At 46.2% G+C, this 14,365-nt stretch overlaps 1 protein-coding gene across 1 annotated transcript in view; it reads right to left on the bottom strand.

The window, feature by feature from the left end:
* Positions 1-14,365, bottom strand: part of LOC143924690 (cytokine receptor common subunit beta-like) — a 106,600-nt gene that overhangs the window by 17,687 nt on the left and 74,548 nt on the right. The window contains exon 7 of the mRNA XM_077449103.1: positions 7,293-7,473. Within this exon, the coding sequence (XP_077305229.1) occupies positions 7,293-7,473 (181 nt within the window). The remainder of the gene's footprint in view (positions 1-7,292; positions 7,474-14,365) is intronic.

Consider the following 14,365-nt stretch of genomic DNA (forward strand, 5'->3'; position numbering starts at 1 on the left):
TTACTTTTTTTTTTTTTTAAACACTTTTTTATGTAACTTTAACACTTCTGTTGTAACGGTTCCAGCGGTTTGGGTCTCTCAAAATGCGATGGCATCTTGGGAGACCCTGTGAACGTGTGCCTAGCCTGTGCAATGCTGTACCCTACGCTAATACTCAACTAGTGAATGGTAGCGTTCAAAACATTCACCAATGCAAAGACCAGGATTGTCAGGACAGTGGGGACAATAATGACGGGTGTCACGCCTATATCCGCGCTTTCTGCAGACACGACATTTTCTTTGGGGGGCTCGTTGGGTAGGGGTACTCGGGATGACATAAGAATAATGCCTCTCATGCAGCCGGCTTACTGCATCTGGTAGGGGAACGTGAGGTGGAGCACCGTCTGGATACAGAAGGGCTCTGACGATATCCTCCTGGAATTTAAGGAAGGATCCAGTCCGTCCTGAAGCTTTGTGTAGTACATAAGCATTCAGTATAGCCAATTGGAATAAATAAACAGACACTTTTTTGTACCAGCGTCTGGCCTTACGGGCAACTAGATACGGTGCCAACAACTGGTCATTGAGGTCCACCCCTCCCATGTTAAGGTTATATTTGTGGACACAGAGGGGTTTCTCCACAATACCAGTCGCCGTAGGAATTTGGACCGTCGTGTCTGCATGAAGGGAGGTAAGAACGAAAACATTCTTATTATCCCTCCACTTCATAGCGAGCAAATTTTTACTGCGCAAGCAGGCTCTCTCCCCCAGCCTAAGACGGGACTCTACAAGCCGCTGGGGAAAGCCCCGGCGATTAGGTCGCACGGTGCCACATGCTCCAATCTGCTGATCAAACAAGTGACTAAACAGTGGCACGCTTGTGTAATAATTGTCCACGTACAAGTGGTACCCCTTTCCGAATAAGGGTGACACCATGTCCCACACTATCTTGCCAGCGCTTCCTATGTAGTCAGGGCAGTTCTCCGGCTCTACGTGACTATCTTTACCCTCATAAACCATGAAACTACGTGTATGTGACCCTGTCACAGAGCTTATACATCTTGACCCCGTATCTGGAACGCTTGTTGGGGACGTATTGTTTGAATGACAAGCGACCAGAAAACTTAATCAGGGACTCATCAACGCAGACAACTTGATTGGGAGTAAACAAGTCTGCAAAACGTTGGTTGAAGTGGTTTATGAGGGGCCGAATTTTGTAGAGCCGATCGTATTCAGGGTCTCCACAAGGACGACAGAGTTCATTGTCGCTGAAGTGCATAAACCGCAAAATCATCTCGTATCGTGCCCTGGACATGGAAGCAGAGAACACGCGCATATGGTGAATTGGGTCAGTGGACCAATATGACCGCAACTCACTCTTTTTGGTTATGCCCATGTTGAGGGAGAGGCCCAGAAAGATTTTAAATTCGGAAACCGTAACTGGTTTCCATTGTTTGGCAAGGGCGGACTGGGGAATAGTGGCGATGTGTTGACCAGCGTACGAATTGGTTTGGTCCACAATAGATCTAAAGAGATCTTCGGTGAAAAACAGTGAGTAAAAGTCAAGTGTCGTAAAATCAACTGTTTCCACGTTAATGCCAGGTTGGCCAGTGAATGGGGGAAGTACGGGTTCTGCAGAAAATGTGGGCACCCAAATAGGATTGGCGAATTCTGCAGGAAGGGCACTATGGGTACGACGGGCCTGTCTTTGTCTTCTTCTTGGTGGCAGCGGGACACTACTTGTGCTTGCCACCTCGCCAGCTTGAACTGCACTTATGGGACTCGCCACGTCACCACGTGTTACTGCAGTGCTGGATGTAGGTCCAGGGTGTACTAGGCCGCTGGTGCTTGCCAGTTCACCAGAAGGATGAGCGGCTCTAGTACGTCTCTGCTCCATACGAGTGACCTGCGGTTTCTGCACCTGAACAACAGAATACATTCGGGATTGGGCACACCTGTTCTTAACAGGGGCCTCATCTCCGTCGTCAGAGCTATCTGTCATGGAGCCGCTGTCCTCTACAGGATCGTATTCTGAGCCTGAATCTGACTTATGAGTGACGTCCTCTTTACTATCTGTCATGCTCAGAAACGTGTAGGCCTCTTCACTAGTGTACCTTCGCTTTGCCATTTTGGGCTCTAAATTTAGGGGTACACTAGTGAGACTCACAGGTAAAAAAGCACCTAGCCTGTCAGCGACTGTTTCAAAACGCTACAAAAAAAACTGTTAGCGATCGCAGGGATCAAGCCTGACTCTGCGAACGCTGCAGTTATGTGTGTTGTGTTTTGTAAGTGACAGTGATCGATCGATACTGCACTTGGGTGGGCTGGGCTGGGCTTGGCGGAGGGGCTAAACGCAGGTGCTAGCAGGTATCTGGGCTGATCCCGCTAACAATGCGTTTTGGGAAACCTAAAATGCTGGCAACGCTAATATAGATCTGATCAGATACTATATTACTAAGGGAGGTGTATGCTTTGCGCGTGGGTGTTAGCGGTACTGGCACTAACCTGACGCTGGGGCGACGCAGACCTTATCTGACCCTCAAACTTATATCACCCGCCGGGTGATCAGGGGGTTAAACCTTTATTAGGTAATAAATGGCGGGTGCCCTGAAACAAAAAAAAAATAACTAACCAACCAGCGTCACCTGTAACAGTTATATGGTGATCACTGGTGAAAGGGTTAACTGGGGGGCAATCAGGGGGCTATGCGGTAGTATATGGGGGTCCCTGACGCTATAAAAAGCTGCGGCGAACCTAAATACTTACCTGCCTAACTAGCGTCACCTGTGACACTAATACAGCGATCAGAAAAACGATCGCTTATTAGTGACACTGGCGACGGGGGGTGATCACGGGGTTAAACCTTTATTGGGGGGGTTAGGGGGGCACCCTAGAGCTAAAGGGGGCTAACCCTAACTGCCCTAACAGTTATTACAGTCACAAATGACACCAATGCAAAAAAAAAAAAAAATGCAATTGGTGTCACTGTGACGGGGGGGGGGGGGGGGCAGGGGTGATTGGGGGGTGATTGGGGGGTGATCGGGGGGGGTGAAAAGTGTGCCTGGCGTGTTCTACTGTAAGTGTAGTGTTGGGTGCAACTCACCGATCCTCTCTCCTCGGTGTCGGAACGAAAAAGACCGACACGAGGAGAGATTACATCACTTCCTCTCCTGTGTTTACATTACAGGAGAGGAAGTGATGTCACGCTGCCATTTCATTCGTCGGGAGCGATCGCGAGGGGGTGGCCATGAATGAATGGCCGCCCCCTCATCCCGGATCGCTCCCGAACGATTACCGACCGCCGCAGGCACCGGGGGGGGGGGCCCGATCCGGCCCCCCACCCGCGGGAAGTCAGGGACGTACAGGTACGCCCATATGCCTGCCCGTGCCATTCTGTCGACGTACATCGTCGTGCGGCGGTCAGGAAGTGGTTAAAGTAGCTCCAATGTGTCTTCTCCCTCCGGTTTTCTCCCTCTGGTTTTTCTCTCTGGTGATATCTTCTTCCTTCGGTTCTTCTCCCTCCGCTGATGTCTTCTTCCCCCGGTTCTTATCCCTCCACTGTCTGCTTCCTCTGGTTTTTCTGCCTCTGGTTCTTCTCCCTCCTGATGTCTTCTCCCAATGTTAGCTCCCGCTGTTGTGTTAGCTCCGGCGTGTGTTATTACTCATATAGCCATGGGTGAGGCCCTCCTGTTATGTCATCCGGAGACCCTTGTGACATCACCGTCCCATCATGCCCCGGATGGCGACATCACAAGAGTGGGGTCTCCGGATGATGTCATAGGGTGGCCACGCCCATGGTTATACTCATTCACATAGGGTGGGGGGCCCCCTTGTTAGAGGGGGCCTCCAGATAAGCCCCCTGCCCACAGACCCCCACAATCACCGCCCATGGTTGTCGGGAAGAGGCCCTTGTCTCCATCAACATGGGGACAAGGTGTTTTTGGGTGGGAGCACAGAGCCCCCCACCCCAAAGCCACCCACCCCCCCATGTTCAGAGCATATGGCCTGGTATGGTCCAGGAGCGGGGGGGGGGGGGGGCGCTCGCTCGCCCCCCTTTTCTGACCTGTGCTTGGATAAGGGTTTATTATGGATTTAGGGGGGACCATGACATTTTTTTTTTTGCATGGGGTTTTCTCTCAAATCCATAGCAGACTAAATAGTCCTTGGAAGGGACCCACATAATTTTTTTTTCCAATTTTGGCAACCCCCGACACTGAGGGAGGGTTTGTATCCCCAAAACACCAACTCGCCGGCTGGACAGGGAGGCAAATGTGCAAGAGGTGCTCAATCTCTCACGGCAAGGATTGTTAATGTAGATCACCAGGGTCCCCAGGGGCAGTAACTTAAAAGAACTATCAGCCGTTACCATGAAGGTCACAGGATCTGACCGCTCAGCACCCTAAGGGAGGCCCAGAACCCACAAGTTGTTGCGGTGGTTCCGATTTTCCGTGTCCTCTTCTCTGGTCTCTAGGTATTTGACCTTGAGTTTCAGGGCCTGCAAGCCCGCTTGGCAGTCTCTCTGTGCATCCTCCGTTTCAGAGACCTGTCTCTGCACCTCCGTCACCCGGTCTCGAAATTTGTCCAAGTCCCTACAGATAAGGGCCATTTCAGTTTGCACGTGGTCTATTTTTACTGTTAGGGTGGAATGGCATGTTGTGATAGCCAGCATTAGGGCATCAAAAGCAGCCGAGCTGGGCTGGATGGTACCGTCAGGCGGGGAGTCAGTCTGGGTCTCCATTCTGTGCCCCGAGCTGGTGGCACGGGCGAGGTACTCACAGAGTCTGCTGCACTCTTCTTCTGGCCAAAACGTTTTCCCTTGGTCATCGCCCAGCACACCCACAGATAGCCGGGAGAAGAGTGGGCTGTAAATTGTCAATCTACACCAGGATAGAGGAAGGATCATAGGCCGGAGTCAGGAGCTTGTCTAGAACACGTCTGCTCCCTGCGTCATCTTGGACACGCCACATCTGCTGCGGCCCCTTGTGACTCAAGTAGCCATCTTGGGTCAGGAAGAGCCCTTTTAAGTCCCTGGCTCCTAGGTTTTGGTGCAGTTTGGTGAGTGGACAGAGTAGGGACAGGTTCCCCGTCTGTGAGGGAAAGTAATAATGCTAGAGAAAGGTTCCTGACAAGGAGGGTAAGCGTAGGGCCTCATCTCTAATGGACATTCTCCCGATTGGGACCAGATGGCCAACAGACGCTGTCATTCCACTGGGAATCTACTCCTGTCATGCTACTGAACTGTGAGTGTGCCTGACTGGCTAGCTCTCCCACAGTGTTTGTTGTGAACTGTTGCTGCATCTCTTCAATAGAAGTTTATTGCACCTGCCTGTGTGAATTATTGTCTCTGCACCATGCTGCTGGGGATTAGTTAACACCCTGGCTGGGTGGTGGTTGCTGCTATTCATGATCTGGGATATCCCCTTACTGTCTATCTTGCTGACAACATTTTACCAGGTATAAACGTAAAGGAAGCTCTCCAACAGCAAAATAGACAGAAAAGATACACTTTTTTACTATTGTAAAGGAAGGCTAGAACCTCTGCCAGATCTATATATCTGTCCGAAGTCACTGTTAAAAATGTTCCCTTTACATTCTGTCTGGTGAAACGGTTGTCAGCAAGACAGGACGTGAGAGGAAATCTCTCTATGGGCTTGTTTACACATGCAGCAAAAGCGTTCATCGGTCAGATGGCTTTTCAGAGGCGTTTGACAGATAGTGAGGAGGCAATATTTAATTTCCTCAGTGCTTGTTTTACTTCTGCAAATGCTGGCGCACTGCGCTACAACCACGTACATTGCACTTGGTTGAGGGGCGCTTGCAGTCTGGCCCCATTCACTACAATAAGTCCCATTCAGCATGTGGTAGTGCCCGCCATCGTGGCTTCAGCATGTGTACACCCCCACATACTGCCTATGCAACTACTCGTGCCATACGCAAATGTAAATGACCTCTAACCGCCCCCTGGATAGCAATAAAAACCTGCCAAGGGGTTAATGCGGAACTAAAGCTGTTGTCGAACTGTTGAATTAGCGGTATCACTGAGTTTAACCCTGCTTTAGGGGTTACCCTTTAAGTACACGCATGCTATGAAATGTACAGATGTAACACTTGCAGGTGTTTATTACATCTCATAGAGATAATGGTATTCCTCATGAAAATGCCTCCATCTGCTTTTCTCCAGAGAGCAGAGCCATCTTTGTTCCGTTATCATCTACAATCACCATTTACTTCCTTGACTGAGAAGCTGGCTTAGAGATGAAGCATTTACGTTCATACTGGAATCTGTACAGTTCTGTGTTCACAAACTTCTCACCTTGCGGCTAGTTACAAAGTTACAATTTTGCAGTCTGATAACTGGGAGGGAGCAGTGTTACTAATTGCCAGTATTTTTACTGGCAGCCAGTAAAAAATTGGCACTTTTCTCCTGCCAGTAAATGCCAGTGAAAGAAAAAGGTTGCCAGTAAAAATTTGGCTATGATGCTTGGCTGAGACCATCCGAGTGGCTGCTACAGTGTGTTCGGACTGTGTTGGTGGCAGTGTGTCACGTGAAGTCATGGTACAAGGGAACGGAACACCTGGAGCTTCATGTGCAGGTCTCCAGGAACGGGAGGAATGCAAGCCAGGATTGGGCTGAAGGGGCCAACTGGCATGGAGATAGAGGATGACTGTGACTTAGTGGGGGACGTGTCATGTTGGCGAGGTGCCATCGTCATCTGTGCTGCTGCACACTGCTATCAGTGTCACAGTGAGAGTCAATTTCATGTGTGTTTGCTCTCCCATTCTAATTTCTTGTCCTCTCGATTCCTGTCCCTGAACTACTTATTTACTACATCAAAAATAAAATAAGAATAATGTTTTTGCCTTAATATCTACCTTAAATCACTTTGCTAATTGCATATTGTAACTTGTTTGTAGCCTAAATACTGAAATTTGCACTTAAAACTGTAACTTTGTAACTTTTGGATATGCCAGTAAAAACTTGGTTGTGCTAGTAAATTTTTGGTGTCATGTCAGTAAATTTGAATCTGGTAAGTTGGTAACACTGGGAGGGAGGAGACTGGGGAAAGACTTGCTCCTGTCTGCCACAGACTGGTGACATCTTTTCAGCCTAGGCAAAAATTACTGAACTGGAGCTCAAGGATGGCTTTTTAATGATAAATATAAAAAAATAAAATAAAATAAAAAAAAACAAAAGAAAAAGATACTGTTGCTGTATTTTGTGACATGTCAGGATTTTTTTTTGTACAGACTTGTAAAGATACTAAAAGGTAATCTTTAATTTAATAGATAAAAGCTGAGCAGATTGATGGTACCTAGAGCAAGTATCCTGAGCTCTGAACTCCACTCGCTCCATTGGCTGCTATAATCCTTTGTCTCCATTATTTTACAGCGAAGGCGAAGATCATAATCTGAGCCCGTTTCAAACTCTGATGCCAGTAATTCCCCAGACTGCTCTAAGTGATGTTTGTCATGAAATGTCTTCTGCTTTGCTTCCTGTAGAAACATAACAGACAGGAAAACCACATCATCACATGCCACTGTTGTCAGATGTCAAGAATAATTTTGCAGGTAAGAAGAGGATACTCGGGCTGATTTACGAAAGGAATAGAGACTGTTCATTCAGCCAAGTGAATATTCACTGAGCTCAGGGCCGTCTTTAACTTTGATTGGACCCTGGGCAAACATTTTCTTGGGCCCCCCTACATGCAATTTCGCTCTTCACATGCTTTGAGACATACATTAAATAGCAGCTAGACTCAAAATCTGTTTATTGAATGAGATCAGGCAACGATTGCGATTTGTTGCCAGAGGTTACAATGTATCATTACTGCTCACTGACTGTCTGCTAGAGGTTACAACACACATTATGGGTCACTGTTCATTTTCTAGAAGTTACAGCACATGACTTCTGCTTGTTGATTGGTAGTTACAGATTACTGTACATCAATACTGCTCACTGCTTGGTTGCTACAGGTTACTGGACATCTATACCACTCATTGATTGGTTCCTAGAGGTTACTGCATATCCTTACCGCTCAGTGATTGGTTGCTAGAGGTTACAGCACATCATCTCCTCAATGCATGCACACCATTGACTGGGGAGGTGAAGGGACCCATCAATAGACAGAAAACTCCTAGGAATCCTAGGACTCCTGGGATCAGTGGCAGTGCTGGGGGAGGGGGCGTTTGTTTGGATCAGTGACAGTGGGGTGGGATAAGATTAGTTAGGAGGCAGTACTGTGGCAAATTCTGAATTATGTAGAGCAAAACTCGGCAGCATTAGTAACAGAACTTCACATTGAGATATCGGGACACATCACAGGACTAAATCTTCAAGGGATAAGGGAATTTAAACCAGGATATTTGGCAAGTATGAGGCAGCTGTTTTGGGCCCCACAATAATGATGGGGCCCAGGGCAACTGACCCTTTTGCCCTGCCTTAAAAACGGTCCTGACTGAGCTTAGTAAATGCAATAAAGTTCTGTTCCCTTCAATGAGCCAATCATCTTCCAACAAGTATTAATTTCTTCCCGCAACTGGGTAGTTAAGGTGAACAACTGAACACAGGTTTGCTTTATTTACTACTATTCACTTGTCAAAGTGAACATTTCCCCTAAAGGCTAGGTCCCGCTTCTGCAAGTGCAGGACTGCGTGTAAATCGCACACTTTCCTGTACCCGCAGCACAAACGCACTGCTGTTAGCAGATGCACAGGGGTACCATTTACTCTTAATGCCACCCATAAGCATGTGCAGGGGGTCTGCCAGTTGTGCCTGGGCACACCCTAATCCCTACATGCAGTGCTGATTCCCTCTACTGCTCAGGCTTCCTCCATGTTGGCCTCTAGCCCCACAGTGCTGCTGACTTCCCTCCTCCCCTCTCTCCCCAGCTGCTGTGGTGGGATGTTTTAGGATGGAGAGTGGGGAAAGGGGCTAGTAAATATGTAATTTAACTTTTTTTAACTACTTCTGGACCGCCCGCCATCATTGTACGTCAGCTGTTTGAAGTGAAATACCGTTGTTATGGCAGCAGATAGCTGCCATAACCCGTTATCCTCTTCAACAGCGGGCAGTCTGCTTTCAGATAATTCATCACAAGATCACTTTTATCGGGGGCGGGTGAGGCCCCTCCTCCTGACACACTCCGCTACCAACAGCTCCCATCCTTCCCCCTGACCAGCCTGGAGCTGAGTGAGGGAAAGATGGTCGCCGTCTCTTCCATCCAATGGTCTTAAAGGGGATTATTTTTTTTTGTAAGAAAAAAAAAAAAAGACATTATTTATTTATTGCACTTTAGTTAAATGTAAACATTTAAGGGGTCCTGTCATGCTTTTTTTTCTATTACAAGGGATGTTTACATTACTTGTAATAGGAATAAAAGTGACCCTTTTTTAAAAGGACAGTGTAAAAATAAAAAGTAAAATAAATAAGAAAAAAAATAAAAAATTGAAAGCGCCCCATCAAGCCCACTCGCAGAATCAAATGCATACATAAGTCGTTCAAACCACACATGTGAGGTATTGCTGTGATTGTTAGAGCGAGAGCAATAATTCTAGCACTAGACCTCATCTGTAACTCAAAACTGATAACCTGTAGACATTTTTAAGTGTCAAAGTTTGTTGGCATTCCACGAGCGGGCACAATTTTGAAGCATCACATGTTGGGTATCAATTTACTCGGCGTAACATTATCTTTCACAGTATAAAAAAAATTGGGCTAACTTTACTGCTGTCTTATTTTTTAATTCAAAAACGTGTATTGTTTCTCAAAACATTGGGCTTGTAAGACCACTACGCAAATACGGTGTGACGTAACGTATTGCAATGACCGCCATTTTATTATCTAGGGTGTTTGAAAAAAAGGATATAACGTTTGGGGGATCTAAGCAAAAAAAAAATGATTTTAACTTGTAAACACCAAGTCTGAAAAATAGGCCTGGCCCTTAAGTAATTAAATGAACACAATGAAAACACTCACTCACTGTGTTTATTCTTAACTGAAGCATAGTAAAATGTGTTTACTATGCTTCAATTTGTGAATGAACAAGAAACTGCTCAGCACAGACCACTACCCATTTATTCAATGTCCTGTGTTGCTGAGGATGCAAAGAAAGGCATGCGTGTTCGAGCTTTTTGGTGCACACCCTAACGCAATATGCTGCGCACACCTATGATGCTGACCACAGAAGTTTTTTTTTTATCTAAATGCATAGAATGCATTAAGGTGAAAAAACCTTATAACTTTACAACCACTTTAAAGTTGAACACTCTGTCAATCAGCATTGAATTTTTTTTAATCCTTATGCTGCTAGCATTAGTAAATAGACAGGAAAGAAAACTAAACTATATTTATGTGTGGACAGGGCTTGAGGTGCCCTAGTGGGGACAAAGTGGAACTGCACTCGTTAATGCCTGAATCACAGGAAAGAGCTTTGGTCATGTGAAATTAAGGCAGGTCTCCAGATTTAGCAGTAACTTGCATAGTTAACTCCTTGTAATCTATGGCCATACTTCTCACACTGTAGATAAGAAAAAGAGGGCTCCCACTGTGTCAGCAATAACAGTGTGGTGGTCCCATCCCTATATAGAGACCAAAAAGAACCCCCTATAGTGTTTATTGATACAAAAAATATTAAAACAGACGACTAGCATCTGAGCTATATACAATACAATACAAATAGAACATTACAACAACACTTGTGCTCTCATGGGGGTAGGATACCCCAAACCCGACGCGTTTCCAGTTTTGCTTGAAAACTTTCATCAGGGGTGGAGAGTAAGGTGAGATACAATGTAATAACAGCTCACGATGGAGCCAATCCTCAATGAGATATAAACGTATCAGATGCAGATGCAGCTGGACCCCAGAACAAGGTCCCTAGTGACTGATTCCCCCGGAGACTGGTATGCCCCTCCGCAGAGTTCGCAGGCTGGTGTGGAAATTGAGTTAAAGATCCACTACCTCCCTGAAAATATAGGGGGTTGAATAAAACTACCACCAACGTGGATCCGAGACCCAAATGTGGCCCCCAGGAGGTCCCCTGTTTATTTGGATCCCTTGTTGGAAAAACCAACCAATCCTGTGAAGCGTCACTAAGGGGCTGCATCAGATCCAGACATGACGCTTCACAGGACCTCCTTCCTGGTTTTTCCAACAAGGCATCCAAATAAACAGGGGACCTCCTGGGGCCACATTTGGGGCTTGGATCTGTGGTAGTTTTATATATGTATTGTATTGTATATTGCTCAGATGCTAGTCGTCTGTTTTTAATACATTTTGTATCAATAAACACTATATTTTATAGTTGCTTTGCATGTGTTGGTGGTCTGTCAAAGTCCCATCTAGGGGGTTCTTCTTGGTCTACTTCTCACTCTGTTAACATTGAGCACTTCAGACACACTTCTGTTAGAGAACTCCTCTTTCTCCCAGTGTGCAGCATTTCTGAGTTGGTACCGCGGAGCATGCACTGGCCTCCATAAGCTCAGTATTCCCATCACCCAGTGACTTGCTCCATAGTTGAAAATGGATACAGGAACCTTCTCCATAACTCCATGTTTGTTCTCTTTCCTGAGGCCCCATCTCTCTCTCCAGTGACTCCAGGCTGGGTCTATAGGTACTCTGTGCCATGGGGGACGGTGACAGAATGTGGGGAACTGGCTGTTAGTGAAGGGGCCAAGCATAACACCCCTTTACTACCAGAGTAACTCATTTTAGCCATGTCACCCGTCTCCTGGCTGGTTGGCTGAGTTAGCAAGTGAAACAAATACTTTTGTCATTAGCAACGGCAACATAGCTTCCTCTGGACAGCATTCTATTTATTAGACTCTGTACTGTATCTTCTGTAACTTCAGTCCCCTAGTTGTAAACCCTGTTTTTTTTTATATGCCATGCATGCAGCCCTTTAGAGAGACTTCAGACCAGGCAGATTCAGATGAACAAATAAAGAACTTTTAGTGAAGTCGTTTCAGGTAAAAAGTAACAGTCTCAAACACATCTTCCACAGTTTCCTATACAAATCTCTCTAGTGCTCCATAAAGTTACCATACATTATATAGATGACAAAGTCAATCCTTTCAGGGCAAGAGTCCATAACAGGCAGTAAATTCACAAGAGGTAGAAATAGTCTCTTAGGGTCCATGATTTGGCAGTAATCCATAAAGGGATTAACGTCCATAACTGACAGCTATAAGTCCATGAGGGTCTACAGGCTACAGATCCCCTGGGATCCCCAACTGAGCTTCTGCCGCCCCGAGGGGGTGATCACTGTGGGAGAGTAACCGCTACATTTTGGCAATCTTTTCCCAACCAACTCTAAGGGCACTTAGTGAGCCCTATCTATATAGTATGACCTGCAGGGAGCAGTGACCTTGCTGAAAAGAGCGGGAAAAACATTAACCCTTCCTTCTCAGGCACCACCAGTTCAGCAGGTCAAGGACACATTGACAACATCAAGACAGGGTAATAATTTGCACCTGGCTGATCTAATTAACTGAACAGCATGAACACAGCAATTAAAAAGCATTAAAGTGGTTGTAAACCCCCTGACCTATTTTTTCATATAGGTAAGCCTATAATAAGGCTTACCTATATGTGCTGAAAATATCTCCTCAACGTGCGCCGTTTAGGAGATATTTGCCTTGTAGTGCGCCAATATCATCGGCACATGCACAGTGAAGGAACGGCCCTGCGCACAGTTTCTTCTCCAGCGTGTGCCATGACTGGCGGCTTCGTCACCCAGCTCCGGCCAGTCACAGAGGGGTGAAGATGGATGCTTCCACAAGCGGGGACATTGCGGGCTTCATTTGCAGGTAAGCGCCACATATTGGGCTAGTATGCAAAGCCCATTATGCTTTTACTTTGCAGGGGAATAAAGAGGAAGTAAAATCAGGGGTTACTTCCTTTTTAACTCTTCAAAACCATTTTGGAAGCGCTTGCTTACATACTTGTTTTAAGCTTTAATTTTTTTACATTTAGGGCAAATTTTGTCATACATCCCAAAAGTCTTCAGGAGGGTATAAGGGGGTTTCTCAGCTAAACACACCCGCCTGCATGCATGCCTGAGCTAGGGGCAGATGGATTCCAGGAAGTAAATGCTACATGAACTATCTGCCCTCACTCAGGATGACCATGGGCAGAAATGTTGGGGGGGGGGATTTCTCAGCACAGATCTCTACACCACTAAGGCGAAATTATCATTCTGTAGACACGGCGCAGGTTGCTAGAGGCACTGGCGTCTATCCTTCCCCACTTATATCTTTTTTCTGGAACCCATATCTGTGTCTGATTTTTTGTCTCTGTTTTTTTTTCCACCTGACTGTGATGTGAATTAGCCTGTATAAGTCTGGACCAGCTGAAAGAGATAGCATTCTGCTCAGCCATCCCACCTTTCCTGCCTGGATCTGATGTGGTGCCAGCCTCATAGGATCTGCTGTGACTTGCAGTCCCACTCCATCTCTTCAGCCCAGCTAACGGAATTTAATGCAACTCTTCTTTCCTCCATGTGAGTGGATATTGTTATTTTAATAAATTGTTTTATGATATATACTCAGAGGCGCCCCTCTCCTTGTTTTTTCATTCAGGAATGGTGCATATTTTTAGTATTGCTCTTGGTTAACAAGGTTTCATTATGTTTTCATTTTATTTTTATTATTAGTTTGATTATTATTAATGGTAATGTTAAGCCTTCATTGGAACTTACTAGAGTTACAAAGTCTTTGTCTTAGCCCTTGTACACACGGTCGGAGAATCCGTCGGAATGTGTCCTATCGGACCGTTTTGCCGGATAATCCGACTGTGTGTGGTATGCATCGGACTGTTTCCGTCGGAATATCCGTTGGACCAAATTTTCCAACTTGCTGGAAATATTTTCCGACAAACTGGTCCGATCGGACATACTCCGATCATGTGTAGAGAATTCCGATCGGACAAAGTGCCACGCATGCTCAGATCAAATTCCTACATCAAAGCTATTGGCTACTAGCCTGAACCTAGTCCCATCGTAGCAAAATTACATCATCACGTTCTGAAAGATCGGATTTTCCGACAACTTTGTCTGACCGTGTGTATGCAACAGTTTCAGACACAATCCGTCAGACAAAATCCGTCGGACAAAATTCAACGGATTTGGTTGTTGAAATGTCCGACCGTGTGGACAAGGGCTAAGACCTCTTTCACACTGGGGAGTTTTTTAGGTGCTTTTGGGCTAAAAATAGTGCCTGTAAAGCGCCTGAAAAACGCCCCCCCTGCAGCCCCATTGTGAGAGCCTGAGTGCTTTCACACTGGGGCGGTGCGCTTGCAGGACATTAGAAAAAGTCCTGCAAGCAGCATCTTTTGGGTGGTGCCGGAGTGGTGTATACACTGCTCCTCAATCGCCCCTGCCATTGGAAT

This window comes from Lithobates pipiens, unplaced genomic scaffold (assembly GCF_037356315.1).
Source record: "Lithobates pipiens isolate NorthernLeopardFrog02 unplaced genomic scaffold, aLitPip1_a1.2 Scaffold_22, whole genome shotgun sequence".
NCBI classification, from domain to species: domain Eukaryota; kingdom Metazoa; phylum Chordata; class Amphibia; order Anura; family Ranidae; genus Lithobates; species Lithobates pipiens.